Source organism: Patiria miniata, unplaced genomic scaffold, assembly GCF_015706575.1.
Source record: "Patiria miniata isolate m_02_andy unplaced genomic scaffold, ASM1570657v1 HiC_scaffold_17, whole genome shotgun sequence".
NCBI classification, from domain to species: Eukaryota; Metazoa; Echinodermata; class Asteroidea; order Valvatida; family Asterinidae; genus Patiria; species Patiria miniata.
In genome coordinates this window covers 6,694,138-6,720,946 of record NW_024037055.1, presented here as the reverse complement: position 1 = coordinate 6,720,946, position 26,809 = coordinate 6,694,138, and the positions used below count along the sequence as shown (strand labels likewise).

Here is a 26,809-nt window from a genome sequence, read left to right as displayed (position 1 = left end):
CCAAAATATGAATTTCTTTTACTTGATATGTCTGTCCCTAAATCGGGTTGGAATGTGGTCGAGGGGCCTTTAGGAGTCTTTCCAGGAAGTTTAGAGCAATTTAATTTTTTGGCCAAAATTGACAAAAAATGCAAGGGGTTAGCCTTACATTTTTAATGAAATTTGGCCAAAATATGAATTTCTTTTAATTGATATATCTGTCCCTAAATCGAGTTGGAATGTGTTCGAGGGGCCCTTAGGAGTCTTTCCAAGAAGTTTGGAGCATTTTTATTTTTTGGCCAAAATTGACAAAAATTGCAAGGGGTTAGCCTTACATTTTTAATAAAATTTAGCCAAAATATGAATTTCTTTTTAATGATATATATGTCCCCAAGTCGAGTTGGAATGTGGTCGAGGGGCCCTTAGAGTCTTTCCAAGAAGTTTGGAGCAATTTAATTTTTTGGCCAAAATTGACAAAAATTGCAAGGGGTTAGCCTTACATTTTTAATGAAATTTGGCCAAAATATGAATTTCTTTTACTTGATATATCTGTCCCTAAATCGAGTTAGAATGTGGTCGAGGGGCCTTTAGGAGTCTTTCCAGGAAGTTTAGAGCAATTTAAGTTTTTGGCCAAAATTGACAAAAAATGCAAGGGGTTAGCCTTACATTTTTAATGAAATTTGGCCAAAATATGAATTTCTTTTAATTGATATATCTGTCCCTAAATCGAGTTGGAAAGTGTTTGAGGGTCGCTTTTTATTTTTTGGCCAAACTTGACAAAATATGCAAGTGAATTTTCTCCAAACGTCATAGAAATTTGTTCGGAGGTAAGAGGAGCATCAACAAACATTCAAACACCCAATATTTTGAAGATTTTGGCAAAATTCATCACTTTGTTTATAGAAAAACAACAATTTTGAATTGATTTCACCCAAAATATTCATCGAAATTTTGTCTTAAAATGTTTAATTAAGGTTTTTCATTTCATTTTGAAAAAAAGGGATTTTGTATGAAAGAATTTGACATACTTCTAAATTTTACAGGCTTACGTTATCAAGGAATGAATCTTTCCAAATCGTGTGAGTCTGTGTCCCCGAATTAGATCATTGAAGCCTTGAAGGCACTCGTGAGTCTCTTCAATTTGTCCTCCATGTCTCACTTTGGAGTCTCCGTCTCGGACAGAAGACGCTTCATGTGAGTTCCTGAGTCAGATCACTGAAGGCACTCAAAGAGTCTCTTCAATTTGTCCTCCATGACTCGCTTTTGAGTCTCGCTCCCCGACGGAAGAAGACGCATCATGTGAGTCTCTGAGTCAGATTGTTGAAGGCACTCGTGAGTCTCCTCAATTTGTCCACCATGACTCGCTTTTGAGTCTCGGTCCCTGACCGGAGAAGACACATCATGTGGGTCTCTGAGTCAGATCACTGAAGGCACTCGTGAGTTTCTTCAATTTGTCCTCCATGACTCGCTTTTGAGTCTCCGTCTCGGACAGGAGAAGACTCATCATGTGAGTCCCTGAGTCAGATCACTGAAGGCACTCGTGAGTCTCTTCAATTTGTCCTCCATGACTCGCTTTTGAGTCTCCGTCTCGGACAGGAGAAGACGCATCTCATTCTCAACCTCAATTACCTGCAAACGAAGGACCAATTTGAAATCACGATTAATAACCAATATAATGTATTTTACAAGGCTTTCCAGCTTAATCTAAGCTTTCCAGAGTGAATTCAAACTCTGGCACGAAAATCGTTTCGGGTGCTTTCGTGTCCAAACCAAATAAAAAACATCTTCAAGCATGGACCTCATATCACTGAATTTAATGTTCTTAAAGCAGCATCTGAATTCTTTATTAAACAGGACCTCTCACCCCTAAGTCAGGGGCCTAATATCTCTTGAGTATGGACTTCGAGAGAAAGCAAATGTTAGGAAAACCCCTACACAGAGAGTGACACAAAAACACTTTTGGGGGCAAAAAGAACTTGAACAATCAAGTGGGAGTTTTTACATGCAGCAGGGGTGTGCATTTACTGGTAGTACAGGAACCGGGTAACCATTTGAAAAAAAAAACCACGGGTACCCAGGTACCCGTTAAAGAAACCCAACGCTAAACATGCCAAAACACAAATCTCAGAAGTTTCTGTTGAGATTATTTACAAAGGTCCGCACGATAATACTACTGCATCGGTGCATCAATACAGCAAGATACAAGTGTGTACAGTGAGCTTGATAGCTTTACGGTGTAAAACTGCAGCTGTCGTGAGCATCATAAGTGTGAAATATGTTTTGTTTTCCCATGTGGCCTGGTTTTCATTTTGAACATTCCCCACAAACGACTTCAAAACCTTTCTTTTTCATTGTCTGAGAAGTGACTAAGTAATTTGTAAAGTTGGTTATGGGTATCTGATCCCATAATCTAGAGTGGGTTCCTGACATTAACCGTTTGGTACTCGGGTAACCCATCCCAATGCACAGCCTTAACATGCAGAGTGCACTTGCATTTTTTTCCCGACAATTAAAGTCCAAGTTTCAAAAAAACAATCAGGAATTGGACCAATTAGCAAGACAAAGGGCCACACTTACCCTCTGGTTAGCTGCATCAATCTCCTTCTGTCTCTCCAAGTTCATCTCATCCCTCTCTCCTTCGTGATGTCTCTTAACTGCCTCCAGTTGCTTGGCGAAGGCATCGTCGGCTCGGTGTAACCTCTCCACTGCAGCTCTAGCAAGGAAGACCAAAGAAATACATGTACTGTTTGTGCAAAAAAAGAGGTATAAGAAACTAATTTGGTACACAGAAAGTTGACAAGGAATAACAAAGTACTCATTTCATCCCGAAAGAGCCTATTTATAATCTTATTGGGGAAGGGGTGTTGGGTGTATGCAATGAGCCAATGACAAAGTTTTTACTACATTTGCAATTTCTAATGATCATCAATAAGGGAACAAATATGTGCTTGGCCCCAACCGGTCTTAAACATAGTGTTTAATACCAGTCAAGCACATGTTTATTCCCAATCATAAATACCTTTTCCGTCAAAACTGTCAAAACTGTTCGATCCCAAAGTCAAAACAAGTCAAAAATTATAAATTTCTAACGATTTCGTTCAACAGTTTACTTCATGTTTTTCGGGACACCCCTCTAGCTAAATTACGGTATGTCCCTCTCGCGGGTACGTCGTAAACAACTCCTTATATGGAGATTGGCGCACATGTACTGCGAGATGTGGCGCAGAATGCAGCTCTGCCGGTGTATTGTTCAACCAATAAAACGATAAAAGGTAATGGATTTCATAGGAGTCCAAAATTCACGTGACACTGGAAAAGTGTTTAAGACCAGCCAGCAAAGTCTTTATCATCCATTTAAGACCGGCCACGTGATGGGCTCTTAGCCAATTGGAATGGGCAAACTGTAGTATTGATGAATATTTGATACCACACTAAATAAGCTTTTTTTTGTCTATGCACAGTTAAGGAACAACTTGGCATTTTAAAATAAGAAATATATTTTATATATTAAAATAAGTTAAAAGGAATCACTCGGCGTAAAGTTTTTTGTTTTCTGAAAAGAAACTTGTTTTTTATGAATTTTATGTTTTTGAACTTATTTCTTGTTCTTAAAAAAAGTGATACTTGAATGCAATAGTGTGACTGTCACAAGCAGGTGTCTTCATTTTCAAAGACTACTGGAATGGACGTTTGATATATATGTACTGGTTTTGGATCAGTCATACTACAGACCCCGAGAGATGTAATGACTTGCGAATGACCCAACCAGCTCCCCTGAGCAATTAAGCTGCTTCCTTGAGGAGGATTATGTCTGGATGAGGACCAACAGCTGAACATGAGCTTCTAGAACCAGCAATACTTCTCTTCACTCAGTGAACACACACGATGGTGGTAACTAAATTATGACTGTATATGTAGAATGTGAGTTGGGAAGACATAACCTCTTTTTTGAATGATGGCTTTTTGGCAGACCCCAGCCCGCTCGGTGGTCGAGTGATAAGACGTTTGCACTGGTGAGCAGGAAGTCATGGCATTGATATTTTTTTTGGGGGGGGGGATTTTTTTCACAAATTATCGGACAGCACTGAGCACACAGCGTTATGAAATTACATTAAATTACGCAAAACCCAAGATTTTGAAGAAAAAATCTGAAAAATGAGGGCATCAATGGGTTCAGGTACGACAAAAATGGGATAGAAATGGACTTAATATTACCCATACAGCAAACCTTAATTTTGAGACTAAACACATCCCACTTTGGCTAAACGTTACATAAACTTCAATTTGTATATCAATTTATCCTGGTGGTAGTCAGAACAGCTTGACTGGAACACAGAGTCAACATCTCTGCTTGTTTCGTGATCAAAACACTTTGCAGGTTTTTTCTCCATGTTTTCTTGAAAAGTGTCATATACACTGAGCTGAAACTTCACCAGGCTAGATTTTGAACATTCTTCTATGGATTTTGAGTGGTGTTATTAATGGAAATGACAGGGGCAGATCAAGGAATTTTTGCAGGGGGGGGGGGGGGTTCATCAGCAAATAACTTTAGAATGTAGACAGGTTTTTAATTCTTGAGGGGGGGGGGGGCTGGCTCGTACCATACTTTCAATGGGGGCGCTGTTCAAATCCGACGATAATTAACACAACATCACAGAATAGTGTACAAATACCGTCTAACCAAGCTGGCTCTGTCCGTATTGTGTGCACAGACGGATATTGTTACCAGTAATTTTTTTGGGTGTTTTTGACAGAGCTGACATTTTTTTAATTTTTTTTTAACCCCCCCCCCCCAGATCTGTGCCCGAACGACCAAATGCATTGAAAAGCAAATGATCTGACATGCCTTGAAGTCAATTGCGTAAGATGAAGTTAAGACTCACTTTTCGGCCTGGACGGCTTTATCTCTCTCCTCTTTCAGCTTGGTCTCCTTGGTGTCAAAGTTCTGCTTGACCTGCCGGACCTGGGTCTCCAACTGACCAATCAAATCTCCCTTCTCCTTCCACTTGTTGTCCAGAGATCTAAACATCAGAAATTACCAATCAATAAAACAAATACACCACAGGCCTCCAAGCACTTTACAAACACAAAGTTCCATGAATTTCCCCTAATATTTCCCTGAGAAATTTCCAAAATTCCACGACAAATATTTACACTAAATAAACACTAAAAAGCCACCATAGCCAGTCAGTCAATACACAACTTGGGCACAAAACAACAAGATGCGCATACGCCAAACTGGCAAAAAACTTTCCCTTTCGGGTCACTGCCAAATTAATTTGTTTTGGGTGTTTTTCCCAAATTACCTGAGTTTTCCCTCACTAGAAAAGTAGAAATTCATTTTCAAGGTTTCCCTGATTTCCAGAGTGGCTGGAAACCCTGCAACTTGGCTCATTCTTACTTGTACTTTGTATTCAATTGTATTCATTTGTATTACATTGTATTACATTGTATTACATTGTCTTACATTGTATTTATTCCCTGATTTCCAGAGATGCTGGAAACCATGCAACTCATCCCATTCCCACTTGTATTACATTGTATTCAATTGTATTACATTGTATTACATTGTATTTATTCCCAGATGAATCAATGAAACCATTCAGTGCTACGGAGGTCTTGGGCGTTATGGGAGTAACAGGAAGGGCGGTTTTGGGCGGTACAGGACCTAATGGGTTCCAATGAGAATAACAGGAAATTTCAAAACTGCACAAGAGTTTCTTTAAGTGTTTGTCAGTCTTTGAAGTTTGAATTCAAATTGAGGTTTAACGAGGGGAAGCATGTTAATGCATGGAAATGTTGCAGTTTCTATTGGGGTGAAAAGGTCAAGATTGTTACGAATGGTAGAATGTTTTTTGTGTGTGTGTGACATTTTATTACTTTGTCAGGAATTATTTTGGTACAGGTTTGGGGCAATAAGGAAAGAATAAAAGGTCATTTGTTATTTTTAGGGTCTGTGAGAATGATTCAAACTCACATACTTAGTTATCTAACGCAGACATCTGAACAACAGACTCGACATTGGAATTAGCCCGCTGTCACAGGATAAATATCCCACGTACAAGAGGGAGGGTGCGAATGTGACGTTGAGGCTTATTAAGGCAGACTTTTATGGCACACTGTGCCGTCTTGTACACAAGCAGAAACAACTAAGGCCAAGTTCGGGCAAGGACCATTAGTCGACTAGTGGTTGATTTGTGACGTACCTTACGCCTGCGCACTAATAGCAACGTGCGAACGTCTCTAGTCAAACGCTGGTCAAAATGTCATCGCAAAACTTCTGGATCCTGGCTCTCTGCTAGCGTTATGAATGCGCGCGGCTATTGGTTACCAGCGAAGCAACGAACCCCCATAGGCTGGTTCCAAATAGTCGACTAGCGTAGTCAACCACCGTCGACTAGACAGAGTTCGGGCAAACGTTAGTTAACCATTGGTCAACTATAGTCCTTGCGCGAACTTGGCCAGAGTTGCTTGCTGCTTCCTCAATTGACTGACAGAATGAGGTGAAGTGTTGGCTGAGCCCAGAGATGTTTTTGGTTATTTTCGCCGGGCGGACATACTGAATGACCGAGATTACTGTGCATCTATGCAGCAAATCTGTAATTATGTCAATCACAAGTCCGTTCACAAGTTCGGTCACAAGCATAGAGCTACATTAAATTACTACAGCGCTAACTCCTCATTCCCCTGCGGAGATGCTTTGAAGCCATCCTGAGCGCGGACATTTTCTTCGCAGGGGTACAATGCTTCGCAGCGCTACGATGCATCGTAGGTTCTGACGAGTTTCATGAAATCGGGTGCAGGTCAATTATTCGTCAGAATGCATGTAGGAAAATGGACAATTTTCCTACATTTAAATATCTTGCATAAATGTCCTTAAATGGCCCCCCCCCCCCATATCCCTACTTACCTGTACGCCCTCCTGCTGTCTTCAAGCTCCGCCCCCAGCTCAGCTACTTGGCCCTTCAGTTCCTCTTTCCGTTCCCTCAGTCTCTCAACCTCCTCCATGGTGTCTTGGTTGACGGACTGCTCGCTGGCCAGCTGTTCCTCCAGACGACGCTGGTGGCTCAACGATTCCTCTCTCGCCTGCTTGATCTCACCGTCCCGTTCAACAAGACCCTGAGAAAAAACAAGTTTTCTTACATCAATGGTGGCATTATCTTCCCCCAAAACTTAAAGGTATTGAATTCACGTTGATCTCAGAATTCATATCGATCTCAAAATCATTACTTTCAATGTCTGGAGTCAGCAAAATTTGTGCAATTCTGTCATGCTGGAAAAAAAATAAAATAAACTTAAATATCCTCAGCAAGACATGAACCAAAGTATATTTACCCCATTAGCACATGTATCGAATGGTATTACATTTTATTTATTCCCCGATTAATCCATAAACCATACAGTGGTGAGGCGGTTAAGGGCGGTACAGGGAGTAGCAGGCAAGGCGGTTTGGGGCGGTTCAATCATGGTGTGGGACCTGTACTCCTTGCTAGTGGTGCTCTACCTACCTCTTTGAGTTTCCTGATGGTATCCGTCTGATCGTCTAGCATCTTGGTCTTGATCTTCAAGGCGTCGTTGTCTCTCTCAGACTGCTTCCTCAAGGAGTCCGCCTCGGCCATCAAGGCCTCGATACGTGCCTCCAGTCTCCCTCTGTCCTGAGCCAGGGACGAACCTCCAGAAAAAAAAAACATTCAAAAATGTCCTAACCAGTTTCTAAAATAAGAGTTAGATTGTGGTTTTACCGTGCGACATGATATCTCTTTGGTAAGTTTGTAGACATGAAAGTGTCGAGCAATATGCTCTTTTGTCTTGAAGAGACAAAATCTGTTTTTATTTATTGTTAAAAAGGCTGCGTCTAAATTATTTGGCTGCGGCTGGCGGCAACATAGGTATCTATGGGGAGTGGATTCAGCTGCTTTCATAACTGCATGTCTATGCCAGTTTTAGTCAAATAGTTCCTCCACGGCCATCATTAACTTCGTTTCTTGCTGTTTTTTTTGCAAGTCGGCCAGATTTGTTTACAAGTTGGCCAAATATGCCAATATGCCAAAACTTTTAATGTAGTGTTGATGTCCTCCAGAGCAAAAGTTTCGCCTCAAATTTCACAGTAAATAAAACTTCTTCAAGCTGTAAACATTCCCGTTCAGAAACCTTGTGTTTACCTACCCTTTACAAACTTAAGAGAGAGTTTTACTCTGGCGCGATTTTCCGATTTCATTTTGAAGTGCCCAAAGAGCCCTTTTAAAAAGCGCCCAAAAATAAGAACATAATTTTCTGACAAACATGTTGATAGATATGAGAGTGGAGGTGGTAACGTTTTTAAAGAATCTGTCAACTTTAAAGAAATTCTTTAATGTTCACTTTGGAATTCCTGAGATTTGTTCAAGTGCGCCACTTTAGGGAACACTCTGCCAATTTCGAGCCCCACCAAGAGACCCAAGCCTTCTTAACTTGACCTCCCCTGACCTTGCTGAGCCAGCTCCTGACTCCACAGTTTCCTCTCCGCCTTCAGCCCCTCGATGACCGACTCCTGGGCCACCAGCTGGGCCGTCAGTCGGCTCTTCTCTTGCCGGAGGGCTTCATACTGGAGCTGGGTCCTCCTGGCTTCCTCCAGCTTGGATTCTAATGTCTGGATACGCTCCTGTTGGCAATGGAACAGCCAAAAAGTTGTAGCTCAGAACAATTTGAAAGAAAAGACGAGATGCTGCAGGCAAATTTGATATTTTTAAACCTTTCTCAGGCTACGCGCAAGAAAGGACTGTTACAAATATTCCATATTTTCCAAGGACTGTAACCAAGTGGAACCAATTACCTGTGAACATTACAGCAATCTCTGACAAACTACCCTTCAAGCAACAACTGTATAAGCACTTAAGAAACAAGAATCATCCATGCGCACTCACAACCCTGCTCAGTTTACTCCAACTGCAATGCAACAAGGAGTGTTGAGCAGTACTGTAGCAGATGCAGATGTAAACAATACAGAGAGTAAATGTTTCAAGGACAATGATTTAGGCTGCACAAGTTAGACATACCTTGGATGTTGCCACTGTCTCGTGTTTAGATTTGGACAGCTCCGATATTCGACCCTTCTGTTCCTTTACCATCTGTAAAATGGGGGTCAAAAATTTAGCAAAGATAATAATACAACTCGCATTTGCCTGGGTCTGATTCAAACTGTCACTGTACTTGCCAGAGCAGATAGCTTTAACAACCAGCAACCAAGCTGGGGTAGTCTGGCTAATATGGATCAATGATTCCTTCATTAAAGCATCTGCACTAGTAAGCAAGAGGTTTCAGGTTTAACATACTGGACGCTTCATTTTGACAAAACCAGCATCAGAATTCCTCAATGGACTCTGCCCAAGTTGGCCAGTGGGTACGATTGATCAGCATAAGTGCCCATGCATGTGTCACTGCAGCACATAATGAACACTAACCATAAACCTTCCCTCTCTAGACTGGTTGTCACCTCCATGGTTACACACAGTCAGACTGTTAACCCTTGAGCACCTTGTAGTTTCCTCCATGAATCCATAAAATCATAGAGTGCTGGGGCGGTTTGGGGGAAGGGTATAAGGTGTAACAGGCAGGGTGGTTTGGGGCAGTACAAGGTTAACAGATGGACTGAGGACCAGTTTATAAGCCTTATCATGAGATTGGAAGGTTTGCATGGTGAAGGGTAATAATAAGATAAGTTGTTGCGGTAGCACCATGTGGCAAAATCTCTTTTGTGAGTATCGAAGTCTTTATCATGTATTACCTAGATTACATCAAAATTGAGCAAAACGCATGAACCAGCAAAGCTTTCCTTCCCATGGGATATGGTACTAGGTCATAAAGCGCCCTCTATTGTCTATGGAAGGAGTTAATAAACAGAGCGGACACTCACAGCGGTCAGTTCAGCTACTATGGTGGATGATCTCTTCTCCTTGTCTGTCATAGCTCCGAGGGCTTGCTTGGCTGCAGACGACTCGTGGCTGACTCTCTCAAAGGCATCCTGGAGCTAAAACATTTCAAACAGGATAAGTATTTCTTTGCGACGGTGAAAAGTAATTTTTTGGGTAGTATCCAACATTGGGAAGTTGGCCCATCAAGGTGAGGACTACATTAGAAAAGGTAATGAAATAATTTTGCAGAGATATTGATCAGTACTGCTATTTGAACAGTGACATCCTGATCAGTATGGGAGAGAGGAAATTTCAATATCGGCAACTTTGGGGAGCAAGGAAAGAGCAGCAAATGTTAACGTGCATTTATACCTGAAGCCCTTCTTTCAATACTTTTAATTTGGACATTCATCACCCGGTCAAGTGGAAATTAGTAACTAAATTAAAATTTTGAGTAAGCATTTAATTTGATTTAAACGAATTGTTTCATCCTGAATTTATCTCCCTTTTTTTTTCTTTTGGAAGGAGGGTTGGTAAAACGCCTAGAAGAAAAGTTTGCCTTTTATAGAGTGATTTTGTGAGGATGAAAACATCAAATCCTCTCACTTTTAAGATTTGCAAATGCTTAGGTCACTCCAAATGGTAATTTGTACCATCCTTTAATAAATTTTTCTTAGGTTAGTTGGTTAATTATTTGCAGTGATACCTCATGAAATCTATGTGCTTCCATCTGGAGAGCCAGACGAAATTCATCCTCCAACTCGGAATACTGTCTCGTCAACGCATCAATGCTGAAACAGGAACAATTCCAAGATTAACTGCTTGTTAACGACATTGTTTAAAAGGTTTGAAGAACATATCTGGAAGAAACGCCCTTTGGCTGTTCCTTGTTTTCCACTGCTACAAAAGCAATAGCCAGAATGATAATTGATAGAATGATAGAAGGACCAAGAGCCGGTCTACAACACTGGGGCCATGATGGCAACAAGGCAGCCTATTAACAAACATACTTTTTGATGCCATCTTTACAGAGCGTCATTCTGCCGGCCAAAAAATGGCTGTAACTAACACCACTATAGAGCCTCTGCATCATTGATGCATTTTTTGTTATTTTACTTCAGTAATGGACCGATCCAGTAAGCTCCGCCCAGTGCGCACGTGGGCAAATTAACACGTGCTCCTCTCCAATGCCTTGCTGCATTTTCCTTCCGCGCGCAACATACGCGCATGCACGCATGTCGGACTTTAGTGCACGCACGTCGGACATAAATCACAGCTGTGATTGGTCAGAACACCATGGGGCGGTGCTTACTGGATCGGTCCATTAGCTCTGTGCAAGAACAAGACAGGGGGCTTTTTGACCACTTTCGAGAGCCCCGTGGACGGGGGACACACAGCCTGTGCGTTCTAGTTCACTCGCGTATAGCGCAAAGTATGCACGACCAATGTTATTCTGAATGTGCCTTAATCCATAGCGTCTTCATGTGAGCGTCAGGCGTCGCCAACAATGCCTCCAAATGTCTCTCCCAGTGGTCTCCCCAAACTCTCCCGTTTTTACCGTTATGAGGGGGTGCATGTGCACAGAGCCCATAAGGAATGTACAAGAAGTCTGCTCATGCCAAGCATGCAACTGTAAATTCACCAAAAAAGAGGAAATTCCTAAAGTCAGAAGACTTTGTACAGTGATTTTCAATTTTTGAATGGCAGAAATGAGAATTAAAAAAAGAGGAAATCAGCTGATCCGAGGAAAAGTTGCATGCCTGTCATGCATATCCCTGTGTAAAACAAAAGCACCGGCTTCAAAACTTGCTGCAAAGCAAAGCGAAAGATTTACACCAAACAATATTCTGTGCCCCTCCCCCCCCCCTTTTTTTTAATAGTCAGGTTCTCCTGTAGATTCCTACTCCCTTGTAAGCTGCTATCTCACAACTACTGAACTGAAATACTTTCTTACCGTTCTTTGTACAACCTATGCTCCTGTTCGTGTCTCGACTGTTCTTTGGATATCTCATTGCTGATCACATCTTTGAGTTCCTTGCTGTCTAGACGATACAAGTCATTCAGCTGCTGCCTGTAACCAAAATAAAAACTAATTCAGAATACTTAAAGAGTCCCGTTGGGAGCTAGGCCCCAACTCAGGAAAAACATAGAGTTCTCACTGGGAACAACCTAGGAGCACAATGAACCTATATGAATAACAACAACAATGTGGTGTTTAAATAGGACTTTATAAGGATGATGTCTCAAACAATGTTGGGTTTTGCCCTTCACTGACATATCTTTAATTTTTTATAAACACTGTATACTCAGTGTTGTCCGAGTGATTGTGAGAAAAATCACTCAGATTCGAACCAGCCAGCCGACCCCGGCAAGCTCGGTGGTTGAGTGGTAAGACGTCTGCACTAATAAGCAGGAGGTCGTTGGTTCAAGTCCCAGGTGAGCGAAGGGCAAAACCAAATATTGAATTTACATCACCCCGACGCAAATTCCATCTCAAATTACTCAACCATCATTACTCTGGTTGATCAGGCCATGATAACAGTTTTATGCAGCACTCTGTGCTCGGAGCAATCTGTTCTCTACCCCTCAAGATACCCATTCACTATTTCTGGATGGAGAGAAAGGCAATGTGATAAAGTGTCTTGCCCAAGAACACAAGTGCCATTAACCCCATCAGGGTCTGGACCCCTATACTGCCACACAAGTTGGGCACTAGTCCGAAAATTTGGGACTCTCAATACCGTGTATGAGAGTCCCAAAACTTAAGGTATTAAAAACTTGCTAAACAAGAAAACAGACTGGCACCTAAAACAACCAGTACAACACAGCTTCAGTACTGCATCGATCAACCATGCCAACAGAATTTAAGAAACATGTGGCATGAAGCGGGAACTAGTCTCAATTTACTACACATTTCTCCATAGCCAAGCCACCAGACTATTGACACTGAATGAAGAGGTCAGTCTTTTCAAATAGTTGGACCATGGTTGGACATGTACCAGTATTTAGCCCCATTTTGAAATCACTTGACTTCCCTCTCATGTGCAAAATATTGAAGAAAAGTCTCCTTCAAAAATTGAATTGAGTCTGCAAACTTGGTTGGTGAAATACTGAGGACGTTTTCTTTGCGCCCCAATGGAATATTTGGAGAAATTTGCTGGCTAAACTGTGAGTAAAGTGGGCCTGATTTAATTTGCACGTTTCAGAGCACTCCGGAACTCTGTCTGGTTGGGCACTTTAACCATTGGACCATTGTGCTCTACAAATCAGCAATGGTTTACACATACACTTGCTGATTTGAGAATGACCCATTACAAAGCTGGTTCTAGGCTTCCATGACCCGACCACCATTAGAAACTCACCTATGTTCCTGTTCTCTGCCGGCCAGCAGTTCCTGCAGTTGTTGTATCTTTCCTTCTTGTTGTTTACACTGAGCTTTCACCAGGTCCACCTCCCGGCCCATGGCGGCTGCTCTCATCTGATATTCCTGAGTTTTCTTGACCTGGGGAAGAAGAAGTAGAAAAACTAGAGATGTTATGGGCTCTGTGCACAAGTACCTCCTCAACGGTCACAAAAGGAGAGTTGGGGGAGACCACTGGGAGGGACATTCGAACGCTTTGCTGACGGCACCTGATACCCACGCTGTGGATTTTTGTGGACATTCAGAATAAGATTACCGTAATTTTCGGAGTATAATTCCTGGTGTTTATTTCTCATCGTCAATTTCCATATTATTTTTTTTAACGAATATCAACCATAGATGTTTTGATATAACTTTTGTGGCCCTTTTTTATAGCTTTCGTAGTGCAAATGGAACTTTTTGTGGCCCTTTTTTATAGCTTTCGTAGTGCAAATGGAACTGGTCCAGAGCTTTTTTGCTTTAGAATTTGGAGGCCTTACAAAGTTGAAACCGCTGCGGTTGGTGCGGCTTATACGCCGACGTCAACTTTTAATTGCAGATTTTTGCGTGCTGCGACTTAAACTTCGCGGGGCCTTTATTCCGAAAATTACGGTAGTCGTGCGTACTTCGCACTATTCGTGTGCAAACCTGTATGCGCACGCGATGTGACCTGTCCACTGGGCTCTCGTAAATGGAAAAAAGTGCCCGTTCTTGTTCCTATTAGAAGTGAGTTCTGAACGGAAGACTTGGTGCCGTAGCACATATTGGAGTGATGGAGTGTTTGTGATGGAGGAGAATCTGACTGAGTGACTCACTTCATGAGCATGCTGGTTCAGTCTCTCCGTCTCCATCTTGGCCGATGTTGTCTCCATGGCTCTCAGAGCTCGTCTCTGCTCCTCCTCGGCTTTCTGAGAGGCGGCCAACTTGGAAGTGAGGTCATCCAACTTAGCCTGTGACATAAAACAACACTGCCTTAAGTATCTTGGTCTTTAGTGAATTGGGAATCATTAATGTAGTCCAGTTTGTTATGATGGATCACGCGTCATAACAAGTCAATCAAAAGTCAATAACAAGCTAATCGTAATTCATCAATAAACAAACACTGCAAATGTACTGTAACATATGCATTCCTTTGTCATAAGTCATCTTCTGTTACTTCTGACCTAACTCATGATGTGCCTTGTGATCGGTTTGTGATTGACACAATTTCAACTCTGGGACACCGCAACATAAGAGACAGAAATCTTAATATATGTGGGACCTCTTGCATCCTTTGCAAGTTGTGTTCTCTGAACTTCACCAGTTGTCAACTTGCTTGTCCAAGGAACTAGACAAATGCATTTCTTTGGTACTGTTCATCCCCTGATTCTAGACTCCTTCTCATTCATTAATGCTTGCTCATTCATTAATTCCCCTTTAAGTAGGGGCCTCGTAGCCCAGCGGTTAGAGCGTGGAGCTACGGAGTGGAAGGTTGGCGGTTCGAATCCCATTCGGACCAAAAACTGGAAAACTCTCTCTGACAACCCAACAGTAAAATGGGTACCTGATTCGTTCAGGGAAGGTAAGACGGCGAGAGGAGAGGACTGGGCACCGCCACTCATATGCCGCGCCCAAGACACAGTGGACCTCTAACATCCCACTGCCCCTACGGCCAGTAATGGCTATGGGATCTTTACCTTTAACCACCCCCTGGTACTTGTAACCACTCTTGAGGATTGACTTATGATTTACTTGTGACTGGACTTTACCGGTGGGAATCAAAGGTGACCAGCCCGTAAAAATTGTGAGTTACTTGACTCAATTTTGTCTGCCAGAATGTTCCTCCTGCTTATAGATCTGACCTGGCACTCCTCCATGTGGCCCTCCAGTCTGATTCTAGACTCCTTCTCATTCATTAGTGCTTGCTTTAGTCTGGTGCTGGCAAGGATAGCAACATCTTGTAGCTCACGCTCTTCATTTGCTAGTTACGAAACACAAAAGAAGTTAGCACAGATGTCTGCTGAGCACAGAAGATATATGCTTAGCGAAAGATGATTACCGACCAAAATAGCATACAATGAATATTGCTTACAACTGGTTCTCAGCTGAGTTTTGCTTAACACATAAATTTCCAAACAAATTGTATACATTTGAATCTAATGTCAATGTCAGGCAAAGAAACCACATACGTAAATAAAGATAACTTCATTGTGAAAAGTGTTTTTAAGTGCATACAATATTACTTATTCTACAAGCATGAGTATTACGAAGAATAATTTTCGTGTGTGTTTCTACTTTGCTCTATAAAATCCAAGGGCGAAGTGGAATCTCGGACACATATTTTAGCATTCCACCATGAAAAGTGGAACAACAAATGCATCTTCCAGAAAACGTAAAGCACAATAAAGATTCAATGTGTACGCTGTGGTCAGGTTTAATCTGTTTCGTCTGTTTTATTTGCAGCAGGAAAACACAAGCACCTCAGAACAGTGCAGGATACACTAAGCAGAAAGGGATTATATCACAACTGTTTTTGCAACGGACTGACCAATTGGGATCAAGGATATAAATTTGCTGGTTACTTTTTGCCTGCAGTTCTTTGATGTGATCAGCCAATCGGATCGCTGCTTGCTCGGCCTTCCATCTCCTCTCTCGTTCACTGTCCAACTCCTGCATCAAGGCCTAGACAAGAAGATTATCAAATTAGCATCAACACTTCCTTGAAGTAAAAGCTTATTTTTTCCCCTCTTGACTGTCTTTCTCGTTGGCTAACCTCTGCATCAAGGCAAAACAACAACAGGAACACATTTCATGGGCTTTCTCTTCTACATTCTTTTCATATCTGCCTCCTCCATTGAAGCCTAAGCAAGTAAAAAAAAAACAGACAAGGTATTATTAACCAGTTTTCACAAATTCTCCTCCGTGGTAATGTAATCTGTTTTTACTACTCATCTTCTAAAATGTTAAACTAATCATTATAATCTGAGACCTTTGAAAGTATTTTTAAACATAAGTGTAGATGTAAATTTAGTTTCGTCTCTTTTTTTTAATCAATGTTATTATATAAGCTGTCGGCAAGGACAATTTCCTTTATTGGATATTGGCCGTGGGTGAGCAACACGGCCGGTGTTTGCCAGCGGCCGTTGTGACGTGTCTAATGTTGAGAACAGTAGTGTGCACGACTTAAATTCTCCATTATGCTTAAGAATAATCAACCTTAATTTAAAATGGAAAATTACATACAAAGAGAAGAGAGATTACGTTCTGTGAATTAAACTTGCTGAAATGTTCGTTCTCCATCACAAAGTTTGTTTGGCATTTTTTACGATGTCAGATTCTACCTATGGTTCCCGTCCTTAACTTTGGCCATTGTAGCGTGCACAGCGGGAACCAGTCTAACATTGCTGCACATCGCTGAATCAAACACACATGCTTTCACCAGCTGTTCTGATCAACTTTTGGGGGGGCATAATAATCCCCTAGTCTCTAGAAGAAAATATATTACTAGTAGATATAAAACTTTATACATTGCAAATCAAATGATGCAAAAAAGAAAAAAAAATCTCTAAATCCTCAATTATAACTTGTGCAAAGCCTTTCAAACAATTCCCCCCACTGCCGTCACTCACCAGTTTGTCAGCGTCTTGTTCTGCCGTAGTCTGGACAACTCTCTGAGCACGGCGAGGGTGACCTCTGACCTCTGAGCCACTAGGCGGTGACCCTGTGCTAGTGCTAATGACTGACTTGGCTTGTTGCTGAGGACGTGTCCTTTCTACAGACCTGGAAGCAAAAAATAACAGTACCAACTTTTTATTCTTAATTCCCTTAACACATATTTTTTTCTAGGAACCTTCCTTGCCAGACTTTGTTATAAATACAGCATCCAGCAAAGATCTTAGAATGAAAACTTTACAAAAGTAAATGGTCATAAACATCCATCCATCCATCTGTTTATAGTCTGTCTGTCCCCGAACACAAAGGTTGGACTCCATGATGACCGTGTCCTCTTGGTCTGATAGCTTTCCTCCTCTCTGCCTGGTTCAATGCCAGACTAGCCTTGATCTGCAGGCACCTCAGGCCAGGTCACTCCACTTCTTCTTTGGACGGCTTCGCGGGTAGTTGCCAGGGATCTGGTAGTCGAGGATCTTCCTTGGCCAGCTGTCCTTGTTCATACGCTGGAGGTGACCAAATCAGCAGGGCGTCCCTGACGAATCACCTCATCAACAGCAGACAGACTGAAGCTGAAATATCACAATTGATTCCGTCATTGTTTGTGCTGTGTACCTGATTAGCTGCTGGCTTTCCAGTTTTTGTCGTCTTCCTTCCGAGGCCCGTGTCTGCCTGACGTTGGGTGCCTTAGCTCCCTTGGCCCTCTGCTTGATGGCGGCTCCCATGGACGACCCGCGGCTGTCCCCGTCGCTCTCATCAGTTTGATCTGTGTCTGTTGATTGAGTACAGAAGATACACATTAACAATAAAAAAGGGCAATTTTGTGGACAAAACTATCGAGCTCTGTGTCCATGTAACATATGAGCCTCTACGTCCAAGCAATGAATAATAAACTCATCTTTTTTCGCATGCAGGGTCCTCGCTGGAAATCCAGCGACAAAATAAAGGAGAACATAAGCCAAAGCCCACAGATTTTCAAAGGTGTTCATTCAGCACCACCTGATTTGCATATTGTAGCTTAGCCACTTGGGGTCGCTGTTCGTGTTTCAGAAAGTACATACGTGCGAGTGCCAGTGTTGTAGTCAAGTACGTTTTTCCGAGTACCGAGTACTGCCGAGTACTTAGGTTGCCAAGTATGAGTACAAGTACGAGTGCTTGTAGCTCTGAGTACAAGAACGGGTCTCCGAGTACGAGTATTTGTACTTCCGAGTACGAGTACAAGTACTTGTACTTCGGAGTAGGAGTACGAGAACGAGTACTTGCATTTCTGAATACGGCCATACGGCAAATGGTTCATTGTGCGTAATTGGCCCAGGACCAGTCAGACCGATATACAGACCTACTCACGGCTAGCTGTTAAATGTGTTTGTCCGGACCTGTGTCATATAGAAATCGGTCTCGTACGAAATTGGACTCTTTTTCCCTTTTATTGGTTAAACCCTCTCACGTGACCGGTCCCTCTCCTAATTATCTATGCATGAGCATGCACAGTACCACCAATGAGTCCGTATTTCATAAAACCTAAATTCATGCTACACCTGCACAGAGGAAAATCAGGAAATCTCGGTTTATCCACAACCCAATCAACCATTTCAAACTGAAAGTATCGATAAAATAAGGCCATGGTAAGTGAAGCTATAACATTTTTTTCCCCGAGTACTGCTATTCGAGTACAAGTACTTTAATGATCGAGTACAATCTCAACATGTCGAGTACAAGTACTTTGCTGCCCGAGTATGAGTACCATCATTTCGAGTACGAGTACTTTGACATTCGAGTACGAGTACGAGTACGAGTACGAGTACGAGTACACCAAAAAAAAGTACTCGAGTAGTACTCGAGTACGAGTACCGAGGACGAGTACTACAACACTGGCGAGTGCATAGCGCGCGGCTAATGTGTATGTCAGCGACCGAAAATCTACCATCAGACGCTACGGCTGAATGCTTTGACCAAGGCCTGCATAAAGTAGTGGGTTTGATATATCATGGGTTCGGAGGAGGGTGTATTCACCTCTCTTAGGCTTCCTCGACCTGTGTGATCTCTGTCTGTTGGTCGTCTCGTCATCTCTGTGACCGCGCGGACTCGTTGGAGCGCCGTGGCTCACATCACTCCTAGGCTCCGGTCTTCTGGTCATGATGTCGGCCAGCTGCTTCTCTAGTTGCTCCAGCCGCTTTTCATGGTCTGTGGCGCCAACCTGGCATGAATTACAACAAATATGAAATCCCAATCAATACGAAATTAGCTCCAAGTAGCTGCATGAGCAGCCTGTTCAGAAGTGAACCCTCAATCCTCCAGATTTCTACAGAAGACATATAGCCCCTTACCGCCAAGCTTGCTGGGGTTGGACGGCTGTTTTAAATCTGATTTATCAGCAGGATGTGAAATCAATGACTCTTGATGGTATTTTCAATCGGGGCGGTGTAAATTTTAATATACAGGGTGAGTAAAAAAACGAAACCCAAATGTCGGGACTTTTGTTTTATTGAAGTTCTGCATGTAGCACTTTCAAAATCTAGTACATGAAAGCCCAATTCATAAGCTTTCTTTTAGTACAAGAATCATTTAAATCACTCATGTACTTTTCAGGTTACGGAATTTTAAACATAACCATCGAGTTAAGGTTCTGTCCACGGATCACCAAAAAGGTGTGCGTTCTTTCAGCAAATCGAAAACAATTCACACACATCCCTATGTGATTTTGTTTTGTTTTGCTGAAAGAACACTGAACTTTTTTGCGATCCGTGGACAGAACCCTAAAACGGTGGTTGTGTTTAAAATTCCGTAACTTGAAAAGTACATGATTGATTTTAATGATTCTTGTACTAAAAGAAAGCTTATGAATTGGGCTTGCATATCCTAGATTTTGAAAATACTACATGCAGAACTTCACTAAAACAATGGTCCCAACATTTGGGTTTCGTTTTTTTTTTTACTCACCCTGTAGTGGAGACCCAAGGTTCAAGTGCCACCCAAGCCCCTGGTATATAACGCCAAATCAACAAAATTCCATTAGCCAATTGATGGACTTAGCCTGGCTGGGCCTCAGACTCAAATACAAGGACATGGACTCTGACTCAGACTTGGACACTAGGGACTTGCACTCAGACTTAAGAAGGTGGACTCAACGACAGCACTAATTCTCACCCTTCTACCACCCTGTCTCATCATTGTGATGTTGACTCCATGTCTGGTGTCAGTGTCCGTGGTGGTGGTAGTGGTGGTTGTCCCCGATGACATTACAGCTCGCTGGCGGAACCGGTCCAGCATCTGATCGATTCTCGGTGTCACCAGATTCACTGCTGGTTCCTGATATAAACAGAGGAAAAGGTTGGCAGTGATGCAAGCTCAAAAGTAAATGAAAAAAGGCTGTGTTCTACATGAAGGGTTTCAGTCGGGAATTCCCGATAAAATTTTATGCCACCGGGTCAGAGTTGTAATCAAGTAAGATACCACAATTCATCACAACTCATTCATAAGCCGTCTAGTCACAAGCCAAGTCACAAGCTATTCAAATGAACTGTGACAAAAGCATTCCTTTGTCATCGTTCATTCCCTGTTATGTGACCTGACATGAGAATTCACTTGTAGATGGACTTGTGAATTGACTAAAATGTTCACAGCCCTTCCAGTTTTGACATCACCTGCTTCACATTTTAGCTTACACAAACTCCAAATTGTTTATTTTAAATATGTTTTTTTTTAAATTGTAAAGAGTACTCAGTAATATTACGCTGACAATAAGTTGGCATGGTACAACTATGAACAAAGGCAAGTCAAGCCAGCACTAGTTTAAATATGGGAACACACTGAAGTATATAGACACATTGCCCAATGGATTTTAACTGAAATCCTTAAAAACAAACTTTGAGCCATTTATTAATCCTGGCATAAGTGTAATTTTTCTTTTTACCTGGGCATTTCCGGTGGTAGAATCTGAGCTGAGAAGGTATTCCAGGTACTGGTCTAATCCTGCAAGAATTGGGGAGCAAAATCATTCCCAAAAACCATTAGGTGCAGTTTGTTTCCAATTTCAGCAGGCATTACTGTTTATCAATCTGAGTTGTGATTGAGTAGTGATTGCCTTCTGGTTAACTTGTTATCGACTTGTGATTGATTTGTGATTGACTTGTGATTGACTTGTGATCGACTTGTGATTGACTTGCGATTGACTTGTGATTGACTTGTGATTGACTTGTGATTGACTTGTGAATGACTTGGAATTGACTTGGGATTGACTTGGGATTGACTCGTGATTGACTTGTGATTGACCTGTGATTGACTTAGGGATTGACTTGTGATTGATTTGTGATGACTTGCGATGACTTAGGACTGAATTGTGATTGACTTGTGATGGACTTGTGATGGATTAGCGATTGACTTGTGATGGCCTTGTGATTGACTTGCGATAGACCTGCAATATACTTGTGATGACTTGTGACGACGTCATTACAACCCTGCCCATTCTCATTACCTGGTATATCAGCCAGTACGTTGTCTGTGGTTATGCGCTGTCCTTGTCTATTTATACCATCTAATACTTGAAGCCTGGGTAGGGAGTGCAGCATGGCCATACGGTACCCTAGAAATAAGCATACAAAATTGTCCATTACTTTTAAAAGGAGTACTTCCAAAAGCAAGTTGCAATATATTTTTGGGAAAAAGACTGTAATTGGAGTAAATCATTGTACAGAGTGGTGTTTCCTTGAAGAAGCCACTTTTCAACAATTATATTTCAAAAACTACTACTTGATGAAAGGGGAGATTGTACATAATTTGCGACGTCAAGAAAACTTTTGAATATACAAAACACGTGGGATTCCCTAATGCTTGCCTATTCCCAGAATCCGTCAAAGTTTGCAAGAGGTTTTTAAGAATGTTGTAGAAATGAGGAAGGTAGAGCCTAGTCCGAAAATTTGGGACTCTCAATACTAGAGAACGAGAGTCCCAAAACTTAAGATACAAATATGCAATACAAGAAAATAGACTGGCACATGAAACAACCAGGGCCCAATTTCACGGCACTGCTTAACAGTTAGCAGAAAAGGTGTGCTAAGCATAGCAGAAAACTTTGCTAACCTTATTAGGGTTAGCAAAGCACTATTTTACGGTATGGACATGCTAACGGTCGCGCGTGCATGGAGATTTCTATTGTTACGTCACTAAATTAAGCAAATTTGTCCTCTGAATAAGCGTGCCTTTTGCTGTGCTTACTGCTAACGGACTCCATGAAATAGAGGCTCTGTTAGCAGAAAATCGTGTGCTTAGCAGCGCCGTGAAATTGGGCCCAGTACAACACCCTTTTAGTAGTGTGTCAGTCAACAGTGCCAAACAAAAGAAACATCTGGTACCCAGTCTGTATTTCTACACAATTCCATAGTCATGCCACCAGACTACTGAAGTGTCAATCTTCTCCAAAAGTTGGACATTCACCAGTCTAGTCTTATCCGCTTCGTTCACAAGTACCCCCCCCCCCCCCCCCCCCCCACCCCACCGGCAAAGAAGTACAGTTGAAGGGGGCCGACCGACGCCATCTTGCCTGACTGCAATTTTGCCGCGACGCACTGCGTGTACACAGTACAAATGCCCTGGTGAAAGTGCGTCACAAGGAACGGTGCACGTCAACCAGCTAAATGTCCCGCCCATGGGACGTCATTGCTAGGTAAAAGGGCGCCCTCTTATTCGCACACGGAGCCCATAGGCTTCAAATTGAAATCACTTGGCTTCACTCTCAGGTGCAAAATGTTGAAGAAAAGTCTCCTTTAAAAAATTGAATTGAGACCTCAAACTTGGCTGGTGGAATACTGAAGAATCTTGTCTTTGCCTCGTGAAAAATGTGGAGAATTTTGTTGGCTAAAGAGTGAGTAAAGTTGGCCTGATTTTGTTTTGCATGTTTTTCTGCACTCGAGGTCCCAGTCTGGGTGGAGAACCCCCTCCCCCTTAACAATCAAGAGATGAAAAAAATATATTTGAATTGTTAAAAATGACAACGAAAGCTACGGAGTGCGCTTTCAAAATAATGCGGCCTTAAAAGGGAATAGGCCTATACAACATTTGCAAACATCAAAAAACAAATCCACCAAATTATTATGAATACCTTACTGGACTGTGAGTGAATGACAGTATAAAGCATCCTGTAAAATCATGGCACCTGGTGTGCTGTCACTATCAAGAAAAGCGGTATTTTTGTAAATACTGCCCCCAATTTACCATATTTAGTTAGGCCAAACAAAAAAAATACTCGGTCTCTGGTCAGCGCGCGCGTCGATTTTAATCATGCGCGTCAACCTTTTTTTTCTTCAAATTAACACGGAAGCTACAACCCTCTATTGCCGCGTCTCCTCAAATTTTTGTACCAAGGAGCACCAAGTAATGGGGAAATTGCACCAAGGCAAATGATAAAGGGCACCAAGGCAAATTATGGAGGACACCAATGTATAATGAGGACACAAAAAAGCAAAATAGTACCCACCTTGTCTGTACAATACAAGCTTGAACAAAAAAAAAGCCACCAAAAAAAAAAAAAAAAAAAAAAAACCGCGTCGCCGCATCAATTCCCGAACTTCGGTCTGACCAGAGACCGACTATTATTTTTTTGGCCTTAGTCCGCATTTTTTTGGCAATTGACTACACACTTATGATCGGGTACAAGGTCTTGTTCTCTGACCTTACACTAGACCTTGATCATGCTGCCACCATTTCAGTCATGTTCCCTGTATCCAATAACAGTACTGAATGCTGATGTTCATTGTGCAAAAAGGAACCCGACTATTTTTCCTTCCAGCCTCCCTTTGGTTACACTGATGTGAATGGGAAAAAAAATCAAATGGCTGCAACATGATAATGGTCTATTCCCCGATGTCTATAAATTGTTTCGTTTCATCTTAAGTGGGGTCAGGGAACCAGACTACAGGAACATGATTACTTTTCGTGGTTTTTCCAGAATCTACGAACACAAATATTCAAACAAGTTAATGTAACATTATTTGCTATACAAAATTTTTGCTATAATTTCTGAAAATTACAGCAAAAGCAAATGTTGAATATTCCTTTAAAGTGATTCCCTCCCCCTCCCCCCCTATTGCACCACTCCTGTGGAGTTGGAGTAAATGTCCATTTTGCTATTACCTGGCTGACGACACACAGGGTTATCTTCCGCATCCTGCGCTAACACAAGCTCTATTAGGTGCTCCAGTCCGCTCACACACTCAACGATGTGATCGACCGAATCTAGCTGGTTCCCTTGCAACTCCAGGTGTGTGAGGCTTGACTGGGAACCGTGGAGGGCCACCAGACCACGGAGGTCCGTGATGATGTTGTAGGACAGGTTAAGTCTCTTCATAGACCTGCAAAAAATGAATTTTTAAACAGAAAAATTAAGACAGCGCTCCTGTTTGGGACGGCAAACATGCACATAACTCTCATGGAATTATGAGACGACTATTAAGGGAAAAGTAAAAAAATAAATCAACACTTTAAATTGGGATTTTTTTAGAAGCTCTACGTTACAACCTATATCTGAGCATTTCCGAGCCAGTAAGTAAAGTCTTTCACGAGCCAATGTGGCCCATCAGGCCGGCGTTTATCTCTGGTTTCAGTAGCATGAAACGACTGAGAATATTTCTACTCCCCCTGGATGGGATGCTAGTCCATCGCAGGTTACTCCCCAGCTAATGCCGGTACCCAGTTATACCATGGGTGGAGAGAGGCAAGTGAGGATAAAGTGGCTTGCCCAAGGACACAACATATGGCCAGTGGCAGGATTCGAACCCCTGACCCTCTGATCATGTGTCACAAACCCTAACCGCTAGGCCACACTCTCCCCCATTTCCGAGCCAACTTGGCCCTTTTTGTTTTCAATAGCAAATATATTTTAAAGTTTTAAATTCAAAATCTATTTCATTTGTTAAAAATCAGCACACACTCCTGTTACTTGCCCCTGATTTGAAGTTTTTAATTAACGGTCCTCACCTTAAACTTCCGAGACCTGTCACAACCTTGATCTTGTTACAAGACAAATTCAGCGTCCGAAGTCCAGTCAGTGCCTCCAAGCCTTCGATACGAGCAATCTGATTGGACGAGAGGTCCAGGTGTTGAAGATGCTGCAGACCAGTCAGTCCGTCGATGGTGCTGATCTGATTGCAATGGAGGTTGAGCGTGTGGAGACTGGATGCCAGACGCAGACTACTCAGGTTACGGACTCCGGCATCAATCATGCATAATTCATGAGGGTTGATGGGGTCGGAGTTCATATGCTGGTCCTCTGTCATGCCAGTCAGTCTGACTCTCAAATTCTTGGTAGGCAATTGCCTCTGATTAGAAACGATGAAAAAATGAAAAAGGAAAAAAAGAGGTGGACTAGAAATGATGAAAAAAATGAAGAAGGAAAAAAAAAGGTGGACGGCCCAGCAGAAAATCCTACTGCCCGACATCAATTTGTCACCCTTTAAAGGCACAGTCCATCATTTGCAGCTATCTAACAAGTAACTAACGTAATTATTGTTGAAAATCATTCTTGGTTTAAAGATAGTAATGGGACTGAACTCCCTGTGAATTATTCTTACCGGCAAGCTGTCATTTTGAAGACATCAAATGAAAGGCTTTTCAAACGATGCGTCTAAAGACTTTTTTCTGTTATGTTTTAAATCAAATCCTCCTTTTAATTTAACACATGTTTTCTCATGTTTAGTAGATTTCATTTTTTCCTCAATGATCCGTTGCAGTATTACTCAAGAAAATATTCATAATGAAGAAAGTTTGTTGAGAAACATTCGGTTGAAAGTCTGGTTCCAAGAGCCAAAGATTCTGACATGAAATAATTATGGCAATCGTGTATCTACAGCCAATATGGGCCAGGTATGGGAACAAAATCCACTTTCAAATTATTTGACCTACCAAACTAGTTGGTGACATTGAGAATGCAGTTATGTCATAGATAGAGGACAGGGTTTTGAATTTTTGAGGGAATTTTTTTTTTGTGTGTGGGGGGGGTAGAAATATGGCGATCGTGTAGTGTAGGGCCCCTGTTTTGTTTTGATCAAATAAAAGTCAAAAATGTACTTTATTGCTCAAAAATCAAATTATTGCAAATACAATCAAAAGCAGGCTTTTCTCATTTCTAATGACACCCGTTTTGCAATTTTGAACAGTTTCTTCGGGTAGAAATCCAGATTTTCCTGCGCGGTTTGTGCCTTGCGATTCAGCGTACCGTGCCTGCTCACGGTACATCGCGCGGTGATCGCCATCTTTATTTCATGTATTTTCGGGTCGCGTGTTTTCGCCGCGCTGTCATTGTCATACCCCCAAATTTCCTCCAAAAATCAAAACCCTGCCCTCTAATCTATTACTCCTAGAACTATGAGGCTCCGCGTGAGCGGAGCCTCATGAGTACTATATCTATATGACATACGGTCATACCTGTTTATTGAGAATGTCGCCAACTAGTTTGGTAGGTCCAATAATTTTAAAGTGGATTTTGTTGCCTTATACTAACCGGGCCCTACACTACACGATCGCCATAATTATTGTCAGGTCCGGGAGCCAGACGGTCGACTTCCGTAACGATAGCCACATCGAAAAAAAAAATCAAATGGCGCCACCCATTTTTCTCTCGAAACTGGTGCAGCGTGCGTCTTTATTGAACAATTCAACGTTTACACAATGGAAAGTACCACGAAATCTTACCACGGTTACAGCTTCCATTTCAAGGCTGAATACATTCAAAGTGCGAGCTCTGTATGCTCATGCGATAGTTTTGTCAATTTACATTTCCTGAACTTGAACTTTCCAAGTGCAGAAAAACATGATATTATTATTGACTCTGCATATTCTTCTTGAAAAGAGCGCGTTTGAGACATCAAGAGAGGGCGCACTTCTTCTCACTGCACTGCGT

General features: G+C 42.0%; 1 protein-coding gene across 1 annotated transcript; it reads right to left on the bottom strand.

Annotated features, from left to right (window-relative positions):
• Nucleotides 1-843: 843 nt before the first annotated feature.
• LOC119724001 (leucine-rich repeat and coiled-coil domain-containing protein 1-like) lies at nucleotides 844-26,809 on the bottom strand. The gene is made up of 23 exons (XM_038194923.1): nucleotides 26,602-26,809; nucleotides 24,889-25,229; nucleotides 24,046-24,263; nucleotides 21,392-21,499; nucleotides 20,831-20,889; nucleotides 20,065-20,226; nucleotides 18,931-19,114; nucleotides 17,470-17,689; nucleotides 16,878-17,028; nucleotides 15,831-15,930; nucleotides 15,111-15,229; nucleotides 14,085-14,219; nucleotides 13,232-13,371; nucleotides 11,824-11,940; nucleotides 10,576-10,660; nucleotides 9,872-9,985; nucleotides 9,015-9,086; nucleotides 8,446-8,620; nucleotides 7,488-7,651; nucleotides 6,890-7,098; nucleotides 4,863-5,000; nucleotides 2,557-2,692; nucleotides 844-1,608 (listed from the first exon to the last, which is right to left on the bottom strand). The coding sequence occupies exons 1-23, from the start codon at nucleotides 26,617-26,619 to the stop codon at nucleotides 1,483-1,485; spliced, it is 3,291 nt and encodes a 1,096-aa protein (XP_038050851.1). The 5' UTR covers nucleotides 26,620-26,809; the 3' UTR covers nucleotides 844-1,482.